The sequence below is a fragment of the Phaseolus vulgaris genome, chromosome 8 (assembly GCF_000499845.2).
Source record: "Phaseolus vulgaris cultivar G19833 chromosome 8, P. vulgaris v2.0, whole genome shotgun sequence".
NCBI lineage: Eukaryota > Viridiplantae > Streptophyta > Magnoliopsida > Fabales > Fabaceae > Phaseolus > Phaseolus vulgaris.
Window position 1 is genome coordinate 27,098,594 of NC_023752.2, and position 19,149 is coordinate 27,117,742.

Sequence of the window (19,149 nt, forward strand, 5' to 3'; positions counted from 1 at the left end):
CATTGAAAAAGTCACCCAGGGGGTGATCGGTCATCAGGGGACGACGGTCAGAGAGGATGCGCGATCAACACCTAGATAAACGCCTGGAAGCAGAAGGCGTGGCGCTATGGTGCACCGATCGGTCATCTGGTGTGAGCGATGGTCATCGGGTTCTCGTGTTGCACGCAGTTAAGCTGGAAACGAAGGACGTTTCCCAGCGAGAGCGTTGCATACGAGCCTTGTGTGGCAGAGTATCAGAGAAAGGAGAAGTTATGTGCTTTATGGTGTCGTGCACGAGAGTGGCCTAAGAGAGCTAGTAAGCCAGTCGGTGGTTGGTGCTCTCTTAGCCCATAACGTGCATGGTGCAAAGCAGAGGTGATCGTTCACACAATAGGTGATGCCTGGTGCGTGCGCTTAGCCAAGCCACACTTGGTACTCACACTGAGGTTACACGAGACACCTAGTGGAAGAAACACGCTAAGTTACTTCATGCACGGATAACTTAGGCGCGCAACAGTGTATATAAAGGGCATTCCGCGCTCATGCAAAGGGAGGTAAGATTCATTCTTGCCAGTTACTAGTTTACACACACACAAAGTGCACACGAGTCTCGCAGAGATTCTTAGTTCTTTGGTGGTTTTGTAAGGCTGACTTGAGCGTCGAAGTGCAATCGACTGCTAGAAGCGCCGTTTGGTGTGTTTCGCAGGTTTGCTTGGAGTTCTTGTGGAGTTCCTGGAACGTTCTTGCACTTGTTGCGGTTGAGAAGGTGGAAGATAGAGTTTGACGTGACGAATCCTTCGACGTTCGAATCCCCTGCAAGATCAGTATTAATTTCTCATTTTTTATATATATTTTAGTGTTTTCCCTTTATTATGAATTTTGTATTATCACTTTAAAATATTATTAATATTACAGATAACATAACAAAATAATTTATAAATAAAGCATGAGAGAACTCATTATGCATTGTTAGATGATATGATAAACTATATATCAAATAATAAAATTTAAATTTATTAAAAGATAAATTTTTTTAATTATGAATAAAAAGGCATATATACTTTCTAAATGAATTCTTTCCAACTCACCGAAAGCATCCCCGTATTACCCCGCCAAGAGCGCCCAACTATAAATAATACCCTATTCAACTTTGGTCTGCTTCCTCCACACTCCATTCAAAGTACCCTCTCTTAAAACCCCAACTAAATCATTTTCCTCTTGCATTTCCCTCTAACCATTCTCTCGACTACGAACCTCGCTCTGAATACATTTAGGAACTCTTCTTTCACTTCTTCTCCCAGGTTTCTCTCTCCCGCTCTCCGCGTGAAAGCGCGCTTGAGAAACTCGATTTGTCTCTGAATTTTAGGATCCAATAGAAAAATTGTTTTCATCTTTCTTTCTGATGCATTTCAATTCTATATTGAAGCCAACGAGAATCGTCTTTCTCAAATTCCATTTCCGTATTTGAATTTGTATCGGTTTGTGTTGCAATTCTACTTTGTACAATCTAGATATTTGGAATCGATTAACTGTTCATTACTTTGGAGTATAACATGAAGATTTGTTCCGCTGATAAATGATTTAATTTTGGGAGAACGATGAGGATTTCTGAATTTATCCGGTTGATTTTTTTCATGGTTTCAATTGTCAAAGATTTTAGTTGTCCATTTACAGAAGATATTTTAATTCATTTTGTTGAGTTAGAGAGAGATAGGCTGAATCACGTATAAGCTGAGACTTAGAAGCTTTGGTTTGCAGATATTTGTTTACAGAATTTGATGGATGTCTTTTCATCCTTTCTTATGTCAATTTATTGTCATTCTTGACGTTGACATTTTTGAGTGTCACTATTGTCTGAAAATTAGTTGGAATAAGCAGTGGTTATATGTAGTTTTAATTTTATATCTCAATTCTTTTAACATGTTCTTGATCATGCTAACTTAATTAAGTTCATTTCGAAGTTAGAACTGAAGTTCTGTTATCGATTTCTTTTTTTTAGTTAATTCAGCAACCAGACTATGGATTCATATTCTTTGAAGTCTGTGTTCGATTTGCCACCGCCTTTTCGTTCATGTTTTAGTTTCAGGTACTGTACACATACTTTTTTTATGTGAAAGATATCCTAAGATGTTTGGCCAAATAATTTAATCAATTTCTTCTATTTTGTTCCTTACATTGTAATACAAAATTTGTGACCGGGATTACTTTGAATAGTGAAGTTAATGGTTGAAATACTTTTAGCAAATATAATTCTAAAATACTTTAGAGCTAGCAGGTCATAAGTTGTTACAGATAACTTTAGCTGCTCTAAGCTTTTCTTTAATGCAGGAACAGAAAAGAAAAAGAAGAGAAAAGAATGAAAAATATTTGTTTAAATTAAGTGAAATAAGATAAAAATAATAAAAAATGAGATAAATTTATTTATTATTAATAATTTTTTTTTAATATTTATTATTATTATTATTATAAATAAAACGTAAATATTAATAATTTATAAGATGTAATCAGTTATATAATCTAAATATTTATATAATATAAATATTAATAATATATTTAGAACTTATGAAAAATAAATACTACGAAATGATTGATAGTTAAATATATATCATCTTTCTTGTTTCACAAGGGCAAAAAGTGAGTTGACATCTTTCTTTCTCGATAACTGGATTTTCTGTGCACATCATGAACCCAAACAAGCTCGCTCTTTCATTTTCCTCGCGCTCTCTTCCTCTCTCCCTTGATGAAAACAGGCATAAAGCTTTAGTCCGTGTCACATTTCCCAAGGTCTTGACTTGAATAAGAGATGAAAGTCATCTATCACTTATCTTTGAAATATAAAATAAAAATTGATGTTTTGCCTTCCGACCCTTTGATTGATTAGGTTCGGAAAATACTCTGCACCTTCGTGTCACGTGACTTTCTCTATATGGCATGCAGATATTTTAATTCGCTTCAGAGTGAATGCTTTCCTATCTGTTTCTACTCTGATGTAAACATGGTCATCTCTGCACCAACTGGGAGCGGTAAAACTGTACTCTTTGAGCTTTGTATTTTGAGGCTACTCTCCAGGTTCATATCTGCGGGGGGAATATTCATACATGAAAAGGGATCTCTTAAAACAGTAAGTCCTTTCCTAAAAGAAAAAGCCTATAGCCAAGTTGTTTTAATCCTTGTATTAATCTTGTAAGCCCAGTAATGTTTTGCTATAAAGGCAGATAAACAACAGCCGAAGCTTTAGTCACCGTGAATCATATGAATCACATTTTTATGAGTATTTCCGTTATGTTTAGTAACCACTTAATCATCTTTACTCTTCGTGTTAAGATCTATATAGCTCCATCCAAGGCTTTAGTGCAGGAGAAGCTCCGTGATTGGAATAAAAAGTTTGGGCCATGGGGAATAAATTGCCTGGAGCTGACAGGTGACAATGAATCTTACACTCCAAGGAGTATACTAGAAGCTGATATTATTCTCACAACTCCTGAGGTCAGTATGCAAATGGAAGAACATAAGCATATCAGGACCACTTGTTACTCTTTTCCATAATTTTGTTCTTATTTAAAATATTAAATGGATATATTTTATATTCACCCAAAAATTGGATATATTTTAATTTTATAATGAATGATTAAGTTTATGTATGCATATGTTCCCCGATCCCCTTAGCCTCCAGAAGCATATCCTTTTCAATAAGAAATTAAACTACACTTAGAGATTTATGTGTGATAAATCAGCATTCGTTGTTGTGTTCCTAAAATGACAACCTTTGATGGTCTTCTCCTTGGCCGTTTAGACAAGCACAAAAAGTAGGCTGACTGATTTATTGACACTATGGGAGATAGCTGAACTTGATTTCTTTTTCCAATGAATAGAAATTTGATGCAGTGTCACGATACGGTATAGAAAGTGGTGGCTTGAGCTTTTTCAGTGACATTGCACTTTTACTAATCGATGAAGTTCATCTATTGAATGATCCACGTGGAGCTTCCCTTGAAGCAATTGTTAGTAGAATAAAAATCGTTGCTGGCAATCCGAAATTGAAATCAAGTCCTCTGGCTCAGGTCCGCTTCCTAGCTGTGTCTGCCACAATTCCAAATATTGAGGATCTAGGTAATTTTTATTAATTGATATTGTTACAAGAGTCGTGAAAAATAAAATTACATGTCAACAACCATGGGAATTTTATGCAATACATGCACTATTGCAGCAAAGTGGCTTGAGGTTCCTGACCAAGGGATCAAAAGGTAGTTTTCCACCTAAACATCCACCATAGGACTTTGTCCTATGATACTGAAAGTCAATATTGAGACAAATTTTGCTTTGCTTTTTTGAATGTTCACAGGTTTGGAGAAGAAATGAGGCCCGTAAAGCTGACAACCAAGGTTTTTGGTACGCAAATATAATAGAACTCTGCATCGCTAATTTAGTTTCTGATCAATTATCATTCCATTTCTTGCATCCCACTACAAAATCTATACGTCCAAGTTCAGAAAAAAAGGGGATGGAAGCAACAAAGATTATTAATTTTGAATTTGTAATTTTTTGTTGAATATTAGTCAATGTCATGGTCTTCACTCCTGGCAGTGATATAGAGATGTTTTAATACCGTTCTACTACCATGTTTATATAGGCTATGCCCCCGCCAAGAATGACTTCCTCTTTGAAAAGGTTGGTTTGAAGTTGACAAAGTTCCGAGAGTATCAATCTTTATTTCTCTCTAGGAGCTGCTACTTTTAAATAACCCATTTTACTAATCAAACTTATTTTTATTGTGTTATACATATCTCTACTGCCATGCAGCGCCTTCAAAATTATATTTTCGGTAAGTAAAGATAAGTCATCCTACCAATTAACAGTTTTATACCTTGTAGCTTTTCACTACTATTGACATTTCTATACAAGGAGAACTATTTTTAGTCTATATGTACAAATGATTTCAGATGTTCTCATGCAATACTCAAGAGGGAAATCTGCTCTTGTATTTTGTTCAACAAGAAAAGGAGCACAAGAAGCTGCTCAGCGACTCTCTCAAATAGTAATGACTTTTGGTCAATCCAATCCATTCATTAAGAACAGAGAACAACAAGATCGGCTGAGGGAGGCTTCTCTAACATGCAGTGACAAGCAAATGCAGTCATACATCCTTTACGGTGGTATGAAAGGAATCTATTTATTGTTCTGGGCTTTGGCTAAACTATAATTTTTATTGGAAATTGATTACAATCCCATGCACGTGATAGAACTTCAAATTGGTTGATTGTGACTTAGAAAATGATTTTCCTACAGTTGGTTTTCACAACGGTGGGCTTTGCCTCAAAGATCGCAATATTGTAGAAGGCCTTTTTCTCAGGGGTGATATTCAAGTACTTTGCACTACAAATACGCTAGCCCATGGAATCAATCTCCCAGCGCATACAGTGGTTATTAAATCAACACAGCACTTGTATGTCAATTATTTTATGCATTTCATTGTAGCATATTGAAAAATATGTTTTTACAAGTTGATTTGTTGAAATATTATGGACAGCAACAAGGAAAAAGGTCTCTATATGGAATATGATCGCTCCACTATATTGCAGGTTAGCTTCTTCTTAAGATTCATTGTGATAACTATTCAAGATCTTCCAACATCTAGAGATATGGACAAATTATAGAGTATATGAGTGAGGTGTAAACTTTATCCTACTAGTGAGTTTTGTATGGTTAAGTTAAGCCTGAATCCACTTTATAAGATAGTAACAAAGCTAATCCTAGCAAAAGTTGTCCGCTCCCTATCTCATAAGTTTCTATATGTTAGCCAAGTCACTAAAGACTTGAATTGTATTGTACTTATGTATCTATCATTTTGTCTTCTTCAAAATATTCTCACAGAGGAGATAATTTGGCATGGTACCAAGTGGGAGGATTCGACTATATGAAGGATATTAATATAGGTTGAGCACATCACTTGCATAACCCTAGTAATCTGAAGATGGATCATATTTTACTTTGGCATCTCTAACTAGGTCATCCTTCATTTCTGACCTAAAACATGTGTTTCCGGATTTGTTTTTCAATCCTTCATTTGTGAAACTTGCATTTTAGCTAATAGTCATCCAATTCATTTTCCAAAAGAAAAGTATTTCAAATATTCCATAAAATGATTCAAACTCAATACTCAACAAATATTCGTACTTTCCGCTTTATCGTGAATATATAAATTGAGAGTTTTGGAATTATTTTCAACCATATGAACTTATTCGTGACACCTCATGTTTGCACACTCCTCAACAAAATGACATTGCAAAATGAAAACAGAAATTGTCATATCCTTGAAACTATTTGTGCTCTTTTACTTGGAGCACATGTTCCTATCCCCCGTTGGACTGACGTGGTTACCATTGCAACGTATCTCATCAATCAAATGCTGTCAAAAGTTCATGAATTTAATGCTTCGCTATAAACATGGTCAAAACAGGTGCCATTACCCTCTGTACAAGAGCTCTCACCTCGTGAATATATAAATCGAGAGTTTTGTAATTATTTCAACCACATGGACTTATCTAAGAGACCTCATGCTGCACACTCCTCAACAAAATGACATTGCAAAACAAAAAAATCATCATATCCTTGAAATTGTTCATGCTCATTTACTTGGAGCATGTTTTCCTAGCCACCATTCGACAAATGAGGTTATTGCTGCGCCGTCTCTCATGAAGTAGATGCCATCAAAAGTTCTTGAATTTAAGACTTTGCATTAAGCATTGTCAACACTGGTACCATTACACTTTGTACAAAAGCTTTCACCTAGTGAATATTAAAACAAGAGTTTTGTAATTGTACTTGTATAGACTAATAGGACCTAGATAGTAAACAATTGTCTCTGATCCCTCAGTCGCTCCTCCTTTGTCCTTCTCGTACTCGCTCCTTAGGTCCTCTCGTACTCGCTCCTTAGTGCTTGGTCGCCTCCTTCGTTCCTCTCGTGCTTGCTACTTAGTTCCCGGTTGAGAGTCAACCTGCAAAGATTCTCCAACGATCAAATACTCAGTATAAGAGTGTATGATGTATTGATAAAAGCATACCTTACTCTTGTGTAAAAATGCTTATTTATAGTGTTTAGTAATGAGTTATCTTTCTCATAGGTCGTATCTGGCGCGTATCTTTAATAAAACAATATTAGCTGATTTATCTTATTGTTGCATAATTTGGAGATAATTATTTCGTAATTAAGTGCATATCTCATTCTCTATTTATTAGGTAATATTTGATATCTTTTAGTGATTTGATTTGATTTGTATAACTTTAATTACCTATTATTTCTTTCTTTAATTGGGTTGTAAATAGTGTTGTACCGACCCGTCTTCGGGCGTTGACCAAAGTCAACATGTGGTAGGACCCACCAGGGGCTCCAAGAGGAAAAGTCAATACATTGACCGCTTTGGGTGTTTACAGGCCTTGGGCGTCGCCAAGTTCGGGTGTCGCCAGCTTTGGGCATCGACCATTGTAGGGCCTCGACTGCCATAGGCGTCGCCCACCTCGAAGGCGTAACCAGTTGTCCTGAGAACGTGCTTTGGCCTAGATGGTGCCACCCCCCGATACCCACAGGTAGAAATGACCGTGGAGGGGGCAACATAGAAGGAGGCGGCACGGTAAAGGCCTGGAGGCCTCGGGCCTCGGTATGTCAGGAAGTGAGCATAGCTGAGAAAGGTGGATTTAAAGCCACACCTTCAGTACCAGTAAGAAGAACCCCAATCCATGACTTATCCGCGCATGAGGTGTAGGAATGCGGTAGAACGCACCACTGCTGATGCCCTCTGGAGCAGATACGACCTGTAAGAGGCCACGCCCCAGAGGGGCGTCTACATGCAGGGTACGTGGGCAACTCAGGGGACTCCCAGGGGAAGTGACTCAGAGACGGGTGCATCAGTTGGCTCCTATGCAGTCACCCCTGGGCATGCCGACACTCCAACAGGGCTTCCGCACGCGCTGGGATACTCCTAAGTCTGGAATGCAGCGTCGTGAGGTGCGCTCGTTAGTAAGCTTAAGTCAGAGAAGCCACGTGGCAGAAACGCGGGCAAAGGTATATAAGGAACAAGAGAAACAACATAAGGTACGTTTTCTAGATACTCTGTCATTTGGCAAACTGCACGCACTTGTGAACTTGAGAGGAAATAGGAGAGAATTCAGTTACGCACTTCCAAGAGCACGGTTGTTGCCCTGTTCTGATACGGAGGTGCATGGTGTTTTCTGCCTCGTTTACTGACTTGAGCGTCGGAGTGCAAACGGCCGCGAACGCGCCATTTGTCTCTGTGTTGCAGGAAATCTTCACGGGAGAAGGAGAGGTTCGAAGGTTCGCGTTCCACCGTTCGAAGAGACGCGCGAAGGTGCTCAAGTATCTGGCAGGAACAAGTGTATAAATTTAGACTGTAATCACATTTGTAAACACATATCACAAATGCATTCCATCATTTTCTTTCAACTTGTTATTAGAGCTCCCGATTTGGGAGACTCTACTTCTGCAATTTTTTTTTTCTGGGAAGCCTTCATTGTTGCAATTATTTTTCCGGGCAGCCTTCATTGTTGTAACTATATTGTTGTTATCCGTTCACCACCACTTTGTACCGTTGACTGCCACTACCGCCGTCGGCGCCGACGATCACTATCGTCGTCGACCACCGCCACTTTTATTTTTTGAATAGGACCACCACCAAATTTTTGCCGATCTGCAAAGCCCAATCGGTTTTGTCTCATTGTTGTCAACTCTTACTGATGTCGGATAAAAAGATAACCCCTCTTAACTCCAATGATCTGCAGGTGTTGCAAAGCACAATCGTATTGATGGAACCAACAATGGGCCTAGTTGGTTCGTGCTACCCTCAAGGGAAGGAAGAAATTGAATCACCTAGAAGGGAACCCTCAAGCCAATATCGATCCTAAATATGAAGACTGGGACGATGAAGACTCTTTTATCATGACCTGGTTATGGAATTCTATGAAAAGGGAATTTTCATTTCGCAAAGGAAATGTGTACTTGATCTCTGTGAAAAAAGAGGTAAGTTGAGACGTAGAACCTTAGGAATTCCTATTGAACAAAATCCTAGAATTGGAAGTGAAGAGAGCTCTCTTGTATAAAAAAGAACCGAATTTCAGAGATTGGTAGGAAACTTACTTATCACACACAAGACATTGCTTGTGCAATTGGTGTGGTAAGTCAATTTATGCATGATCTGAGAGAGAAAGACATGCAAACAATTGACAATAGTCTTCAGTACTTGAGGTCAAGTCCAGAAAGGGACTACTCTCCAAGAAAGAAGATCCTTTTTTACCTTAAAGGACATATATTGATACAAACTTTGCAGGTTCTGTTATCGACAGAAAATCTACCTCTAGATCCGATATTTTTTTGGAAAAAGGAGGGTGACCTAGAGAAACAAAACTGAATAGGATATCCCATTCAAGGGCAAAAGTTGAATTTTAAGTCCTTGCTCGAGGTGTGTGCAGAGGACTTTGGATGTAGATAATTTAAGATCTTAAAATAAAGATCGACATCCTTATGCAATTGTATTGTGATAACAAGTCAGCCATGTGCATAGCTCAGACTCCCGTACAACCATGATTGCACCAAACATATTGAATTTGACATACACTTCATCAAAGATAATCTTGACAAATTCTAGTAGGTACATCATGTTCCAACAAGAATTCAATTAGCAGACATCTTCACTAAGAGACTTTCTCAGACAAATTCCAATATCTTATAGGAAAGTTGGGAATCGATATTCATTTACCAACTTGAGGATGAGTGTTGTAAATAAGGGCTTATTAGGATATTTATATCCTAATATCTCTATAGTAATTAGGAAATTTTTTCCTAGAATCTACACATGCCAAAAAGTTTATTTTCTTTTAAGAGAATATGATTATTATAAATAGACGAGTTGAGAATTAACATGATTCTAATTAATAAAATATTATTTTATTCCTTCTCATTATTCAAGGGATTGATAGGAATTCTGAGTTGGAAGTTTCATGTTAGATGAAAATGAGCACGAGAAATAATATATAAGGAGAAAGACTCATAAACCCATTTCTTTAAGATTTTGGGTTGAAAGTGTTGTCTTGGTCTCTTATATGGGTTTGCTCATGTCTCATCAGTATTGAAGCTCCCTAATGTCTCCCCTCAAAGAACCTCTTAGGAACCAAGAATTATAAAGAGAAGAAAATAAAGGTTTTTATTGAATAGACAGAAAAGAACAAGAAATAGGAGAGCACTCTCTCCTTCAAGAGCTTCCCCTTCACAAAGAGCTAAAGCTCAATCTACAAAAATATTACACACTCCCCCTCCCCCTCTCCTTCTTTCTTATTTATATCTAACTAGCAAATCAAATAACAAACTCATGACTATTCTAATTCTAACTAACTCCTCCTCTATGTGTAACCTAACAATACACTCTTCCAAAAAACAACCTTGTCCTCAAGGTTGAAACAGTGGAACCTTGACTTCGTGGCTCATCTTCAACACCATGATCTTTATCTACTCTCCTGAAAGTATTGTGATATTGTCTATCATAGGAAGGGAACCCATTGATTACTGCATGCAAATTCAGGTCTGGAGGCTTAGGTGGTGGTGGGAGTGAGAGGGGGTTTTGTATAAAAGTCTCTGCACCCAGTAAGTTGAAATTCCAAGATTCTGATGTCATTGATGTTCTAGCCACCTTCATTATCAAATCTTGATCCCACAATGATTTCTTATGCATATGAAATAAATCTGAATTTGGGAAAAAATGATGCTTGGTTGCATCTCCACCTTCAACTTTCTTACTGGTTAGCTCTATAATTGGCCTATCAAGAAAAAGATCCTTACAACACTTAGTCTTCACTTTCTTTATTGATGCGTCCCCTTCTGCCCATATCATTTCAGTTTCTCTTGCAAATCTCACTTCATTTTTGGTTTTTGCTTTGGTGCAGAGGGTGTGATTCTTCATATCTGAACCTTCTCCCACATCTTGGGTCTTCTTCTCTTCATCATTAACAGATTTCTCTCCTCCCTTCGACATTTTGTCCCTTTTCTTGATGTCCTGCAGCAATTCTTTAATTTCCTTCAAGTCTAGAAGACTTTCCTTCAAGAACTTTGTGTCCGTTCTAACAGAGTTCTCTCCTCCCTCAGACATTCTTTCCCCTTTCTTGAAATCCCGCGACATTTCTTTTAACTCCAGCATGTCTTCTTTCAACCCCAAAATTTCCGCTCTTATTTCAGAATTCCATTTCCCTTGTTCGCTAGTAAATTTCTCTACTTCTGCCATCCTCTGTTCCATCTTTTCTTCCTCCCCCACTATTTTTCAGATCCGGCAGATCGGACCAAATTGTTAGGAACCAAGAATTATAAAGAGAAGAAAATAAAGGTTTTTATTGAATAGACAGAAAAGAACAAGAAATAGGAGAGCACTCTCTCCTTCAAGGGCTTCCCCTTCACAAAGAGCTAAAGCTCAATCTACAAAAATATTACACACTGCCCCTCCCCCTCTCCTTCTTTCTTATTTATATCTAACTAACAAATCAAATAACAAACTCATGACTATTCTATATCTTCCTAACTCTTCTATGTGTAACCTAACAGAACCCAACAAGTGGTGTCAAAGTTGATTGTTTGCTTGGTGACTAGCTCGTACAATATGTGATGCATCCTAGTTTTGTGAATTCCTTGTATCAAAAGTCTTGCTACAGAGGTTTAAAGCAAGTGTTTTCCCTTGTGTAAAGGATACTACAGTTAAGGATCATATGTTCATTTTCAAGCACCGAAGTGAAGAATCTAATGCCCTTACAATTTCTTGCCATTGGCAAATATTTTGAATTGAAATTCCTAACTAAAATAATTCTTCCCTTTGAATCATACAATCAATTTTTCTTCAAACATGATTAACTGATAGAAACAGATTCCCACCAAACAAGATTTCAAGAATTTGAACACTAAGTTAGAACCCAAGAAAATTTTGGGTTGAAAAGTGCAAAAGCAAAAGCTTCTAGAGCATGGAAAGAGATTTAGATTGTAGAGCTAAAGTTGTGATACCATATCCTTTGACTGAATGCCTCTCATTGTTGTGAGAACCCATTTAATACGAATCTTTAACATTACATGGGGAAAAAAATTGTCTGTGGCTATACAAGAGATTTAGGTTTTAGAGTTGAAGTTCTGGTACCATATCAAATTTGATTGAATGCTTCTCATCATTGAGAGAGTCCCATCTAATAAGAATCTTTTAACGTTATACAAGGAAACTTTACCTATAGCTGTACAAGGAAACTCTGCTTAATACATGACTAATTTTAGAGTTATTCAAACTTGTCAACTAATGACGTAAAACAGCAAGTAATTACCTGTTCAAATATATGCATTTTTTTTCAAGTAAATGATATGAATGATCGTGTGTAGAAGCGTCTAGGTCCTCTCGTAAGAGATTTCGAAGAACGATTAGGCTTTGGACAAAGGGAACCTTTAGGTGGCTTCCGATTATACCAAGAACAAGAACAATGATAGAGAATTGAGAAAAGGAAACAAAGTGCATATATTATTCATATCCAGATAATAGTTTAATACTCTATTTATAGAGTACTAAAGATTACAAATGCTAGAAATATATAATAGAAACTACTAACTAAATCCCAACTAAAGAGATATATGATAAAAACTGCTAACTAAATCCCAACTAAAAGATAAATGATAAATGATAGAAACTACTAATTAAATCCTAACTAATTAAAGCCCAACTAATTAAATCCCAATATCTACCAATTAAATCTTAACCACCCAACACTAATATTAATCAAATCCCAAAACTTTAGTATATAACCGTAAATATTGTGGGAAAATTAAACGGGAATCAATTAGCTAATCCACATCTAGTGTTTAATTGTTTCATGTTGTGTATATCATTTGATTAAAAACCATTTCATGGTACAGATGTGTGGAAGGGCAGGCCGACCCCCATTTGATGATACAGGCATGGTTATAATCATGACAAGGAGAGAAACGGTGAAATATGCTACTTGCATATATATATATTTCCAACTCATTTCTCTCTCTGATTTGTTCCTATGTTCACAAAGTTCTTTAATTTTGATCACGAGCTCTAGTGTTTCACAACACGTGTTCTTATTTGCTCTTACATAATGTCATACAACAGGTTCATTTGTATGAGAATCTCTTAAATGGGTGTGAAGTGGTGGAATCACAGTAAGACTGCCTATTCCAAAATTGCTAAATAGATATGATGCCTTTGATATTGCTCATGGTTTGCTAACGTTGTGTATTGACCACACTCAGCTAATTAATGTTTGCTTACTATAGATTGCTCTCATGTTTGACGGAGCATTTACTTGCGGAAATAGTTCAACTGACAGTATCTGATATTACAAAAGCAATTGAATGGCTTAAATTCTCCTACTTGTATGTTAGAATGAAAATGGTAAGTAACTCCACATGCCTGTAATTTTGTTCATTAGTTTCCTGTCCCATCTGATAAAAAAAATTATGCACAACCAGAATCCTATGAACTATGCAATTAAGAAAGGAATTTCTGGCGATAGTTTAGAGAAGCATGTACAAGGTACAGTTATCATCATTCCCCCCTCCATTTATCTCCCCCTATAAATTATTGAAGCTATTTTCTCTCAGATATTTGTGTGCATAAAGTTAACGAGTTATCACAATGTCAAATGATCTGGGTTGATGAAGATGGTTTCCTCTTGCGACCATTAGGTATTAATATATTTTAAGTATAATGCATATCTCTGATGTAATGGTAAAATATTGTAATTCAAATTGACTGCTGATGTCTTCCTTTTCCTGCCTTAGATCCGGGAAGGTTAATGACAAAGTACTATTTGAGGTTTGACACTATGAAACAGATAATGCGGACTCCTGAAAATTTCAGTTTGGAAAATGCACTTCATGTTGTTTGCAGTGCAGAAGAAATTGCATGTGCGGTTATATTTGTAAAACGAAATTAAATAAACAATGCATTGACATTAAAACTTGACAATTCTGCACTATAAAAATGAAGGGATACAGCTTAGACGCAATGAGAAGAAGCTCTTAAATGAGATCAATGCTGATAAAGATGGACGGCTTCGCTTTCACATTCTTGGAGATAAAGGGAAAAAGAAAAAGCGCATTCAAACAAGAGAAGAAAAGATATTTATTTTAGCAAATGACTGCTTAACTGGTGATCCATCAGTTCATGACCTATCTTTGATTCAGGTGTTGCATTGTAACATAAGTATTTTTGTTGATCAACATTCTAAAATCATTAGTGATTGAGTACACTTGATGCTACAGGACATGAATTCTATATGCTCAAATGGATTTAGAATTGCAAAATGCATGAAAGAGTACTTTTTTTATAAAAGGAATTACAAAGGAGCTGTGAATTCAGCACTTCTAGCCAAATCACTTGACCAGAAACTTTGGGATGACAGTCCATACCTTCTGAAACAGTTGCCTGGAATTGGGATGGTTACAGCAAAGGTAATATTGATTGATGCGCTATTGTCATTAACGCTTAATAGTTAATAATACATATGCACTAGCAACCAGTTGGAAATATTCTTATTTTGATGTTCTTTCTAGGCACTGCATTCAATGGGAGTTAAATCGTTTGAGGCACTTGCTGAAGCTGATCCTAGGAGAATAGAGCTAGTGACTGGTCGAAAATACCCATTTGGTAACCATATTAAAGATTCTCTGCTCTCTCTGCCTCCAAAAGTTGATGTGAAGCTTGCAGAAGTTGAAAACCACATAGAAGGAAAATCCAAGATAGTAGTGACATTGGCTAGGATATCACAGTCAGGACAGTCAGTTAAAGGACATTATGCTGATATGGTGTGTTATCTGAATGTCTTCTAAGGAAAATTTCTTGCATATGACAATTAAAATAAGTTGCACAAATTTCTTTCTCACAGATAATTGGTTCAGAGGACAACACTATTCTCTTTCATGAAAAGATAAGGTGATGACTTACTAATTCAGTTTTTATGACTTGATAGTGTACCAGAATTAAAGAATCCTAAAATGAATTTTATTCATGGTATTGACTAGTTGGTATTATGGCAAACTAATTGTGCAAATTGTTCTTTCCTCATCTGATCAAGGTTTAATGTTCCCGAAATCGTTACCACAGGGTTGATCAGTTCCCCAGGTATATGATTAAAACCTTGCCTTTAACTTTTAGTAAAAACATAAAACAATACTGTAGAGCATTCAAGACTATAAGAATGCAAAGAATTTTAATTTGGAGGATTTTGAGAACAATGTTTAAACAAAATATCACTGTAGATAAAAAAGATTAATACATTGGCCATTGTAAATGTGAAAAGGCTTGAAAGTTTTTTTGCATAAAACTTTGTAGCAATTTATGATATCTTATCGATTGGATAATGCAAACTGTTCAGCTTTAAATATATTACAAATGCAGTTCGAGTTGCTTATGCAAATGAATAAAGCTACACAACTCTTATGGTCACACAAATTTTAGGCTGAGATAAATTTCTTTTTTCATGTTGCAGCCCATACTGTGCAACAATTCTTGTGCCCATTCCACAAGAGAAGCAAACTATCAAAGCTGATTTTATATTTGAGGAATACAGTAAGATGTGGTCAATAGAAGTCTAAATTATATCTTCTTCAGCAAATTTTTCTAAATTGTGAAGTTATCACTCAATACTTCAGTTTTGTCTATTCAGTTGGTATTGATGTCCACCAAAAGCTTTCCTTAATGAGAGAGAGCAATTCAATTGTGCTTTTGAAAAGAAACAGGAAGCAGGCTTCGTGTGCTCCACCTGAAAAGATATATGTCATAGAAGATGACAACATAACTGTACCTCATTTACCAACGAAAGAACTATGCACATTGAGCGTGGACAAGGATTCCATGTTAGTCATTTTCCCTTGAAATGCATGATTTTATGTTATTCTTGTTAATATAATCTTCAGACCTAAAATTTTATGTGTGTTCTATTGCAGTCCAAGTTTCGACCTCTTGGATGAAAGTTTAGATGAAGGTACAACTCCAGAGATGATTATATTGACCTTTATGATTTTGGAAAACCTTCTTTCATCTTTCTTCTGCTTTACATGGGTTTTGGCCATCGTAATGAGCATTTTTCTTGTAGAGGAAGATGGGCATGCTCTTGGGGTTGAAGAGGACAAATGCAAAATGATCACGGAGAAAACAGTATTTGACCACATTCGTCAGAAAGCCAAAAGCTTTTCTCTCCTATCTGCATTTGATAACATTCGCTGTCCATCACTAGAGGTCTTTCTTTCAAAAGATAATACCCGTGTGAAGAGCCATAACCATCATCATGAGATAGTTGTTCTGGATGATGAAGACGGACTTCAAGTTCCTCAACCTAATGGTGTCAATTTGCCTGTTGAGCTCAAAAAGGCAGAACAGGATGGGATCAAACATCATCTGACTTTAAACGATCATGATACTACTGGGAGCTCAAATATAGTTGATACAGGTACAGCTAGGACGTGTCATGTGATGCAGCAAGTAGTTTTCTCTCTTTCGATATCATGTTATCATTGTTTCTTTTTATCCCTAAAGGTTTTTTCCTCCCTGAACCTGAAGCAAGAACTCATGGAAAATCAACTGAAGAAACTGTATTTGACCATATACGGAGAAAATCCGAGGAGTTTGCACTGATTAATAAGTTTGACAAAACAGAGTTATTCTCAAAGAATAATCCGAGTTCCTTGAGAGCAGCTTTTGGTGTGGCAAGAGAGACAAACTCCTTGAACATTGCCAGTAATAATATGCTTACTTCATATGTGAAAAATGCTTCTGAAGTATATGCATCCAGTATGCAGGTTGGTACATGTAAATGTAAAAAGAATTGAAAGTTTCTGTGGTATTGATAGAGAACTAAATATTTCTAGTATTTTAAAGCACTTTTCTTTCATATCTTCCGTTTATATCCTAACAGTTAGTTTTTCAATGTTAAAGCAGAAAAAGAGGTTGTTAGAGGACTCAGATCCCGGAAGCTTTGCAGTGAGTAGTAAGAAGCATCGTTGCACTTCTAGAGAATTTATAGAAGAGCAGTCTAGCCCAAGTGAAATAAGAAGACAGAGCTGTTCTATGGAAACCACAGGCCAAAAGGAAATAGAGTCATATCTTGGGTTTAAAAGTGTATTTTCCTTTCTCTAACCGGACAGCTGAATAGCTGATAACACTACTACATTTAACTGGAAAAAAAAGTGTACCACTCTTAAACTTGTATTCTTTGAACGAATTTCTGAGCAAAATCCCTGTGTGCTACTTCGTATAGCACTTGGCACTGCAGGAAGTTCACCTACCCCTATAATCTTGACCTTGAGTCTTTAAATTTGGAAACTGAGGAAAAAAAAAAGAAATTGCCATATAAGAAAATCCTTGAAGAAAACCTCACTCTTAAATATCATTTCTCCGTTAGTTCAACACTTTCATGAACTAACTTTCAAGGAAAAGATAATTTAAATAAGTGCCTTACATAAGAGCTTTTATAAAAAAAATTATTTTTCTAAGAACAAAATCATAATAAAACTTCAAATTTTAAAATAAATAATAATTGATTATTCAGTCTAGTAATATTATTTCAACGGATGGAGCATTGGCGTCACCACAAGGATTTTCTTCCTCAAATTTTTCTTTCTACACTTTCAGGAAATGTTACAAATATTCCTTCATAAAGTTTAATTGGAAATATTTTCGATCCGAAAATATTTTAGACAGTAGAATTTATTTTTTAAAAAAATTAAGTGTTTTTATGTTGCACAGATAAAAAAAAATAGTTTTAGATTATATAATTTAAAAACAATTTTTTACTTTTAAATTTTACTCATATATAGTATAAATCCTTGTGAAATTTATTACCGGACAAAATCATTATTAGACTTAATTACAGGAATATAATCACTATTAATGAGTCTATAATTAGACTTAATTATAGGAATATAATTACTATGGGTCTATAATTAGTCTTAATTACAGATGTTATGTGAGAAAAAGAATCTGTACGGTTCTAATGCTATGGTTATATATATATATATATCATTGCTATAGATGAAAGACAGATTGAATAAAACAGAGAATATTCTTTCATGGTATCAGAGCACAAAACTCTGATACCCGACAAACACAAAGCAAAGGCAACGGTCTACAACCATGGCAGATGCACCAGAAAAGAATAATGCCAACAAAGCAGAGCACGAAGGAGGAGGTGCTAAGAAGACCTACTCGTCATATGATCTCAACGCGAGTGACAATCACGGAAACATAATCACGCAAGTCCAATTGCGCGGAGAAAATTACGACGAATGGGCAAGAGCAGTAAAGATCTCGCTTTGTGCCCGGAGAAAATGGGGCTTCATTGATGGAACACATATCCAACCAGAGGATGAGTCACCCGACCTTGAAGATTGGTGGACCGTGCAGTCCATGATTGTATCTTGGATTCTAAATACCATTGAACCAAGCTTACGATCCACAGTAGCATATGCTGAGACTGCACATAACTTGTGGGAAGACATTAAAGAAAGATTCTCGGTCGTGAATGGACCTAGAATTCAACAACTAGGTCGGACTTGTCAAGATGCAAGCAGGAGGGAATGGTGGTGGCAACTTACTTTGGAAAATTGAAGGTCCTTTGGGATGAGCTTGCTAACAGTGACAAAATTCCATCTTGTACGTGTGGTGGATGCAAGTGTGGAATTGATGCTCAGTTGGAAAAACGAAGGGAGGAGGAGAAGGTTCATCAACTCCTTATGGGGTTGGATGACGCAAGCTACGGGACAGTAAGATCAAACATTCTGGCCTCAGATCCATTGCCGTCTCTGAACCGCGTATATGCTATGTTGGTACAAGAAGAAAGAGTGAGAATGATAGCCAAATCAACGGAAGAAAGGGGGTTGGTTGTGGGTCTCGCGATGCAGGCCAACTACAAAGAAAAAGGGCGTGGAGATATGGTAGAAAAATTAATGACGTGCAGTCATTGCGGTAAAAATGATCATGACATGAAGGGATGCTTCCAATTGATCGGATATCCGAATGGTGGGGTGACAGACCAAAAAGTGAAGGCAAATAGAACGGCAGGGGACGCCAAGGGATGCGAAACAAAGGTAACCCGACACGTGCAAATGTGGCACACGCTAGT

General features: G+C 36.7%; 1 protein-coding gene across 7 annotated transcripts; it reads left to right on the forward strand.

Annotated features, from left to right (window-relative positions):
* Positions 1 to 1,148: 1,148 nt before the first annotated feature.
* LOC137823910 (DExH-box ATP-dependent RNA helicase DExH17) lies at positions 1,149 to 17,313 on the forward strand. 7 transcript variants are annotated; one of them, XM_068629241.1, is made up of 29 exons: positions 1,149 to 1,280; positions 1,979 to 2,065; positions 2,917 to 3,100; positions 3,304 to 3,465; positions 3,852 to 4,089; positions 4,187 to 4,223; positions 4,322 to 4,368; positions 4,610 to 4,647; positions 4,780 to 4,801; positions 4,920 to 5,132; positions 5,266 to 5,422; positions 5,507 to 5,558; positions 12,917 to 12,988; positions 13,140 to 13,189; positions 13,304 to 13,421; positions 13,499 to 13,562; positions 13,631 to 13,714; positions 13,811 to 13,936; positions 14,019 to 14,215; positions 14,294 to 14,482; positions 14,585 to 14,836; positions 14,917 to 14,963; positions 15,135 to 15,152; positions 15,520 to 15,599; positions 15,697 to 15,886; positions 15,977 to 16,014; positions 16,126 to 16,479; positions 16,566 to 16,828; positions 16,965 to 17,313. In XM_068629241.1, the coding sequence occupies exons 2-29, from the start codon at positions 1,998 to 2,000 to the stop codon at positions 17,163 to 17,165; spliced, it is 3,561 nt and encodes a 1,186-aa protein (XP_068485342.1). In that variant the 5' UTR covers positions 1,149 to 1,280; positions 1,979 to 1,997; the 3' UTR covers positions 17,166 to 17,313. The 7 variants fall into 7 exon arrangements, with proteins under 7 accessions (XP_068485342.1, XP_068485343.1, XP_068485338.1 ...); XM_068629242.1 differs by lacking the exons at positions 1,149 to 1,280; positions 1,979 to 2,065 and adding an exon at positions 2,609 to 2,763; XM_068629237.1 differs by lacking the exons at positions 1,149 to 1,280; positions 1,979 to 2,065 and adding an exon at positions 2,613 to 2,763 and having other exon boundaries at positions 2,861 to 3,100.
* Positions 17,314 to 19,149: the final 1,836 nt, after the last annotated feature.

Bases quoted from the DNA above. Each gene is read 5' to 3' on its own strand.
- LOC137823910 (XM_068629237.1), top strand. From the start codon at position 2,662: ATGAACCCAAACAAGCTCGCTCTTTCATTTTCCTCGCGCTCTCTTCCT. The intron at 12,989-13,139 runs GTGAAATATGCT...GTCATACAACAG, and splicing joins TCATGACAAGGAGAGAAACG to GTTCATTTGTATGAGAATCT. The intron at 13,422-13,498 runs GTAAGTAACTCC...ATGCACAACCAG, and splicing joins TGTATGTTAGAATGAAAATG to AATCCTATGAACTATGCAAT.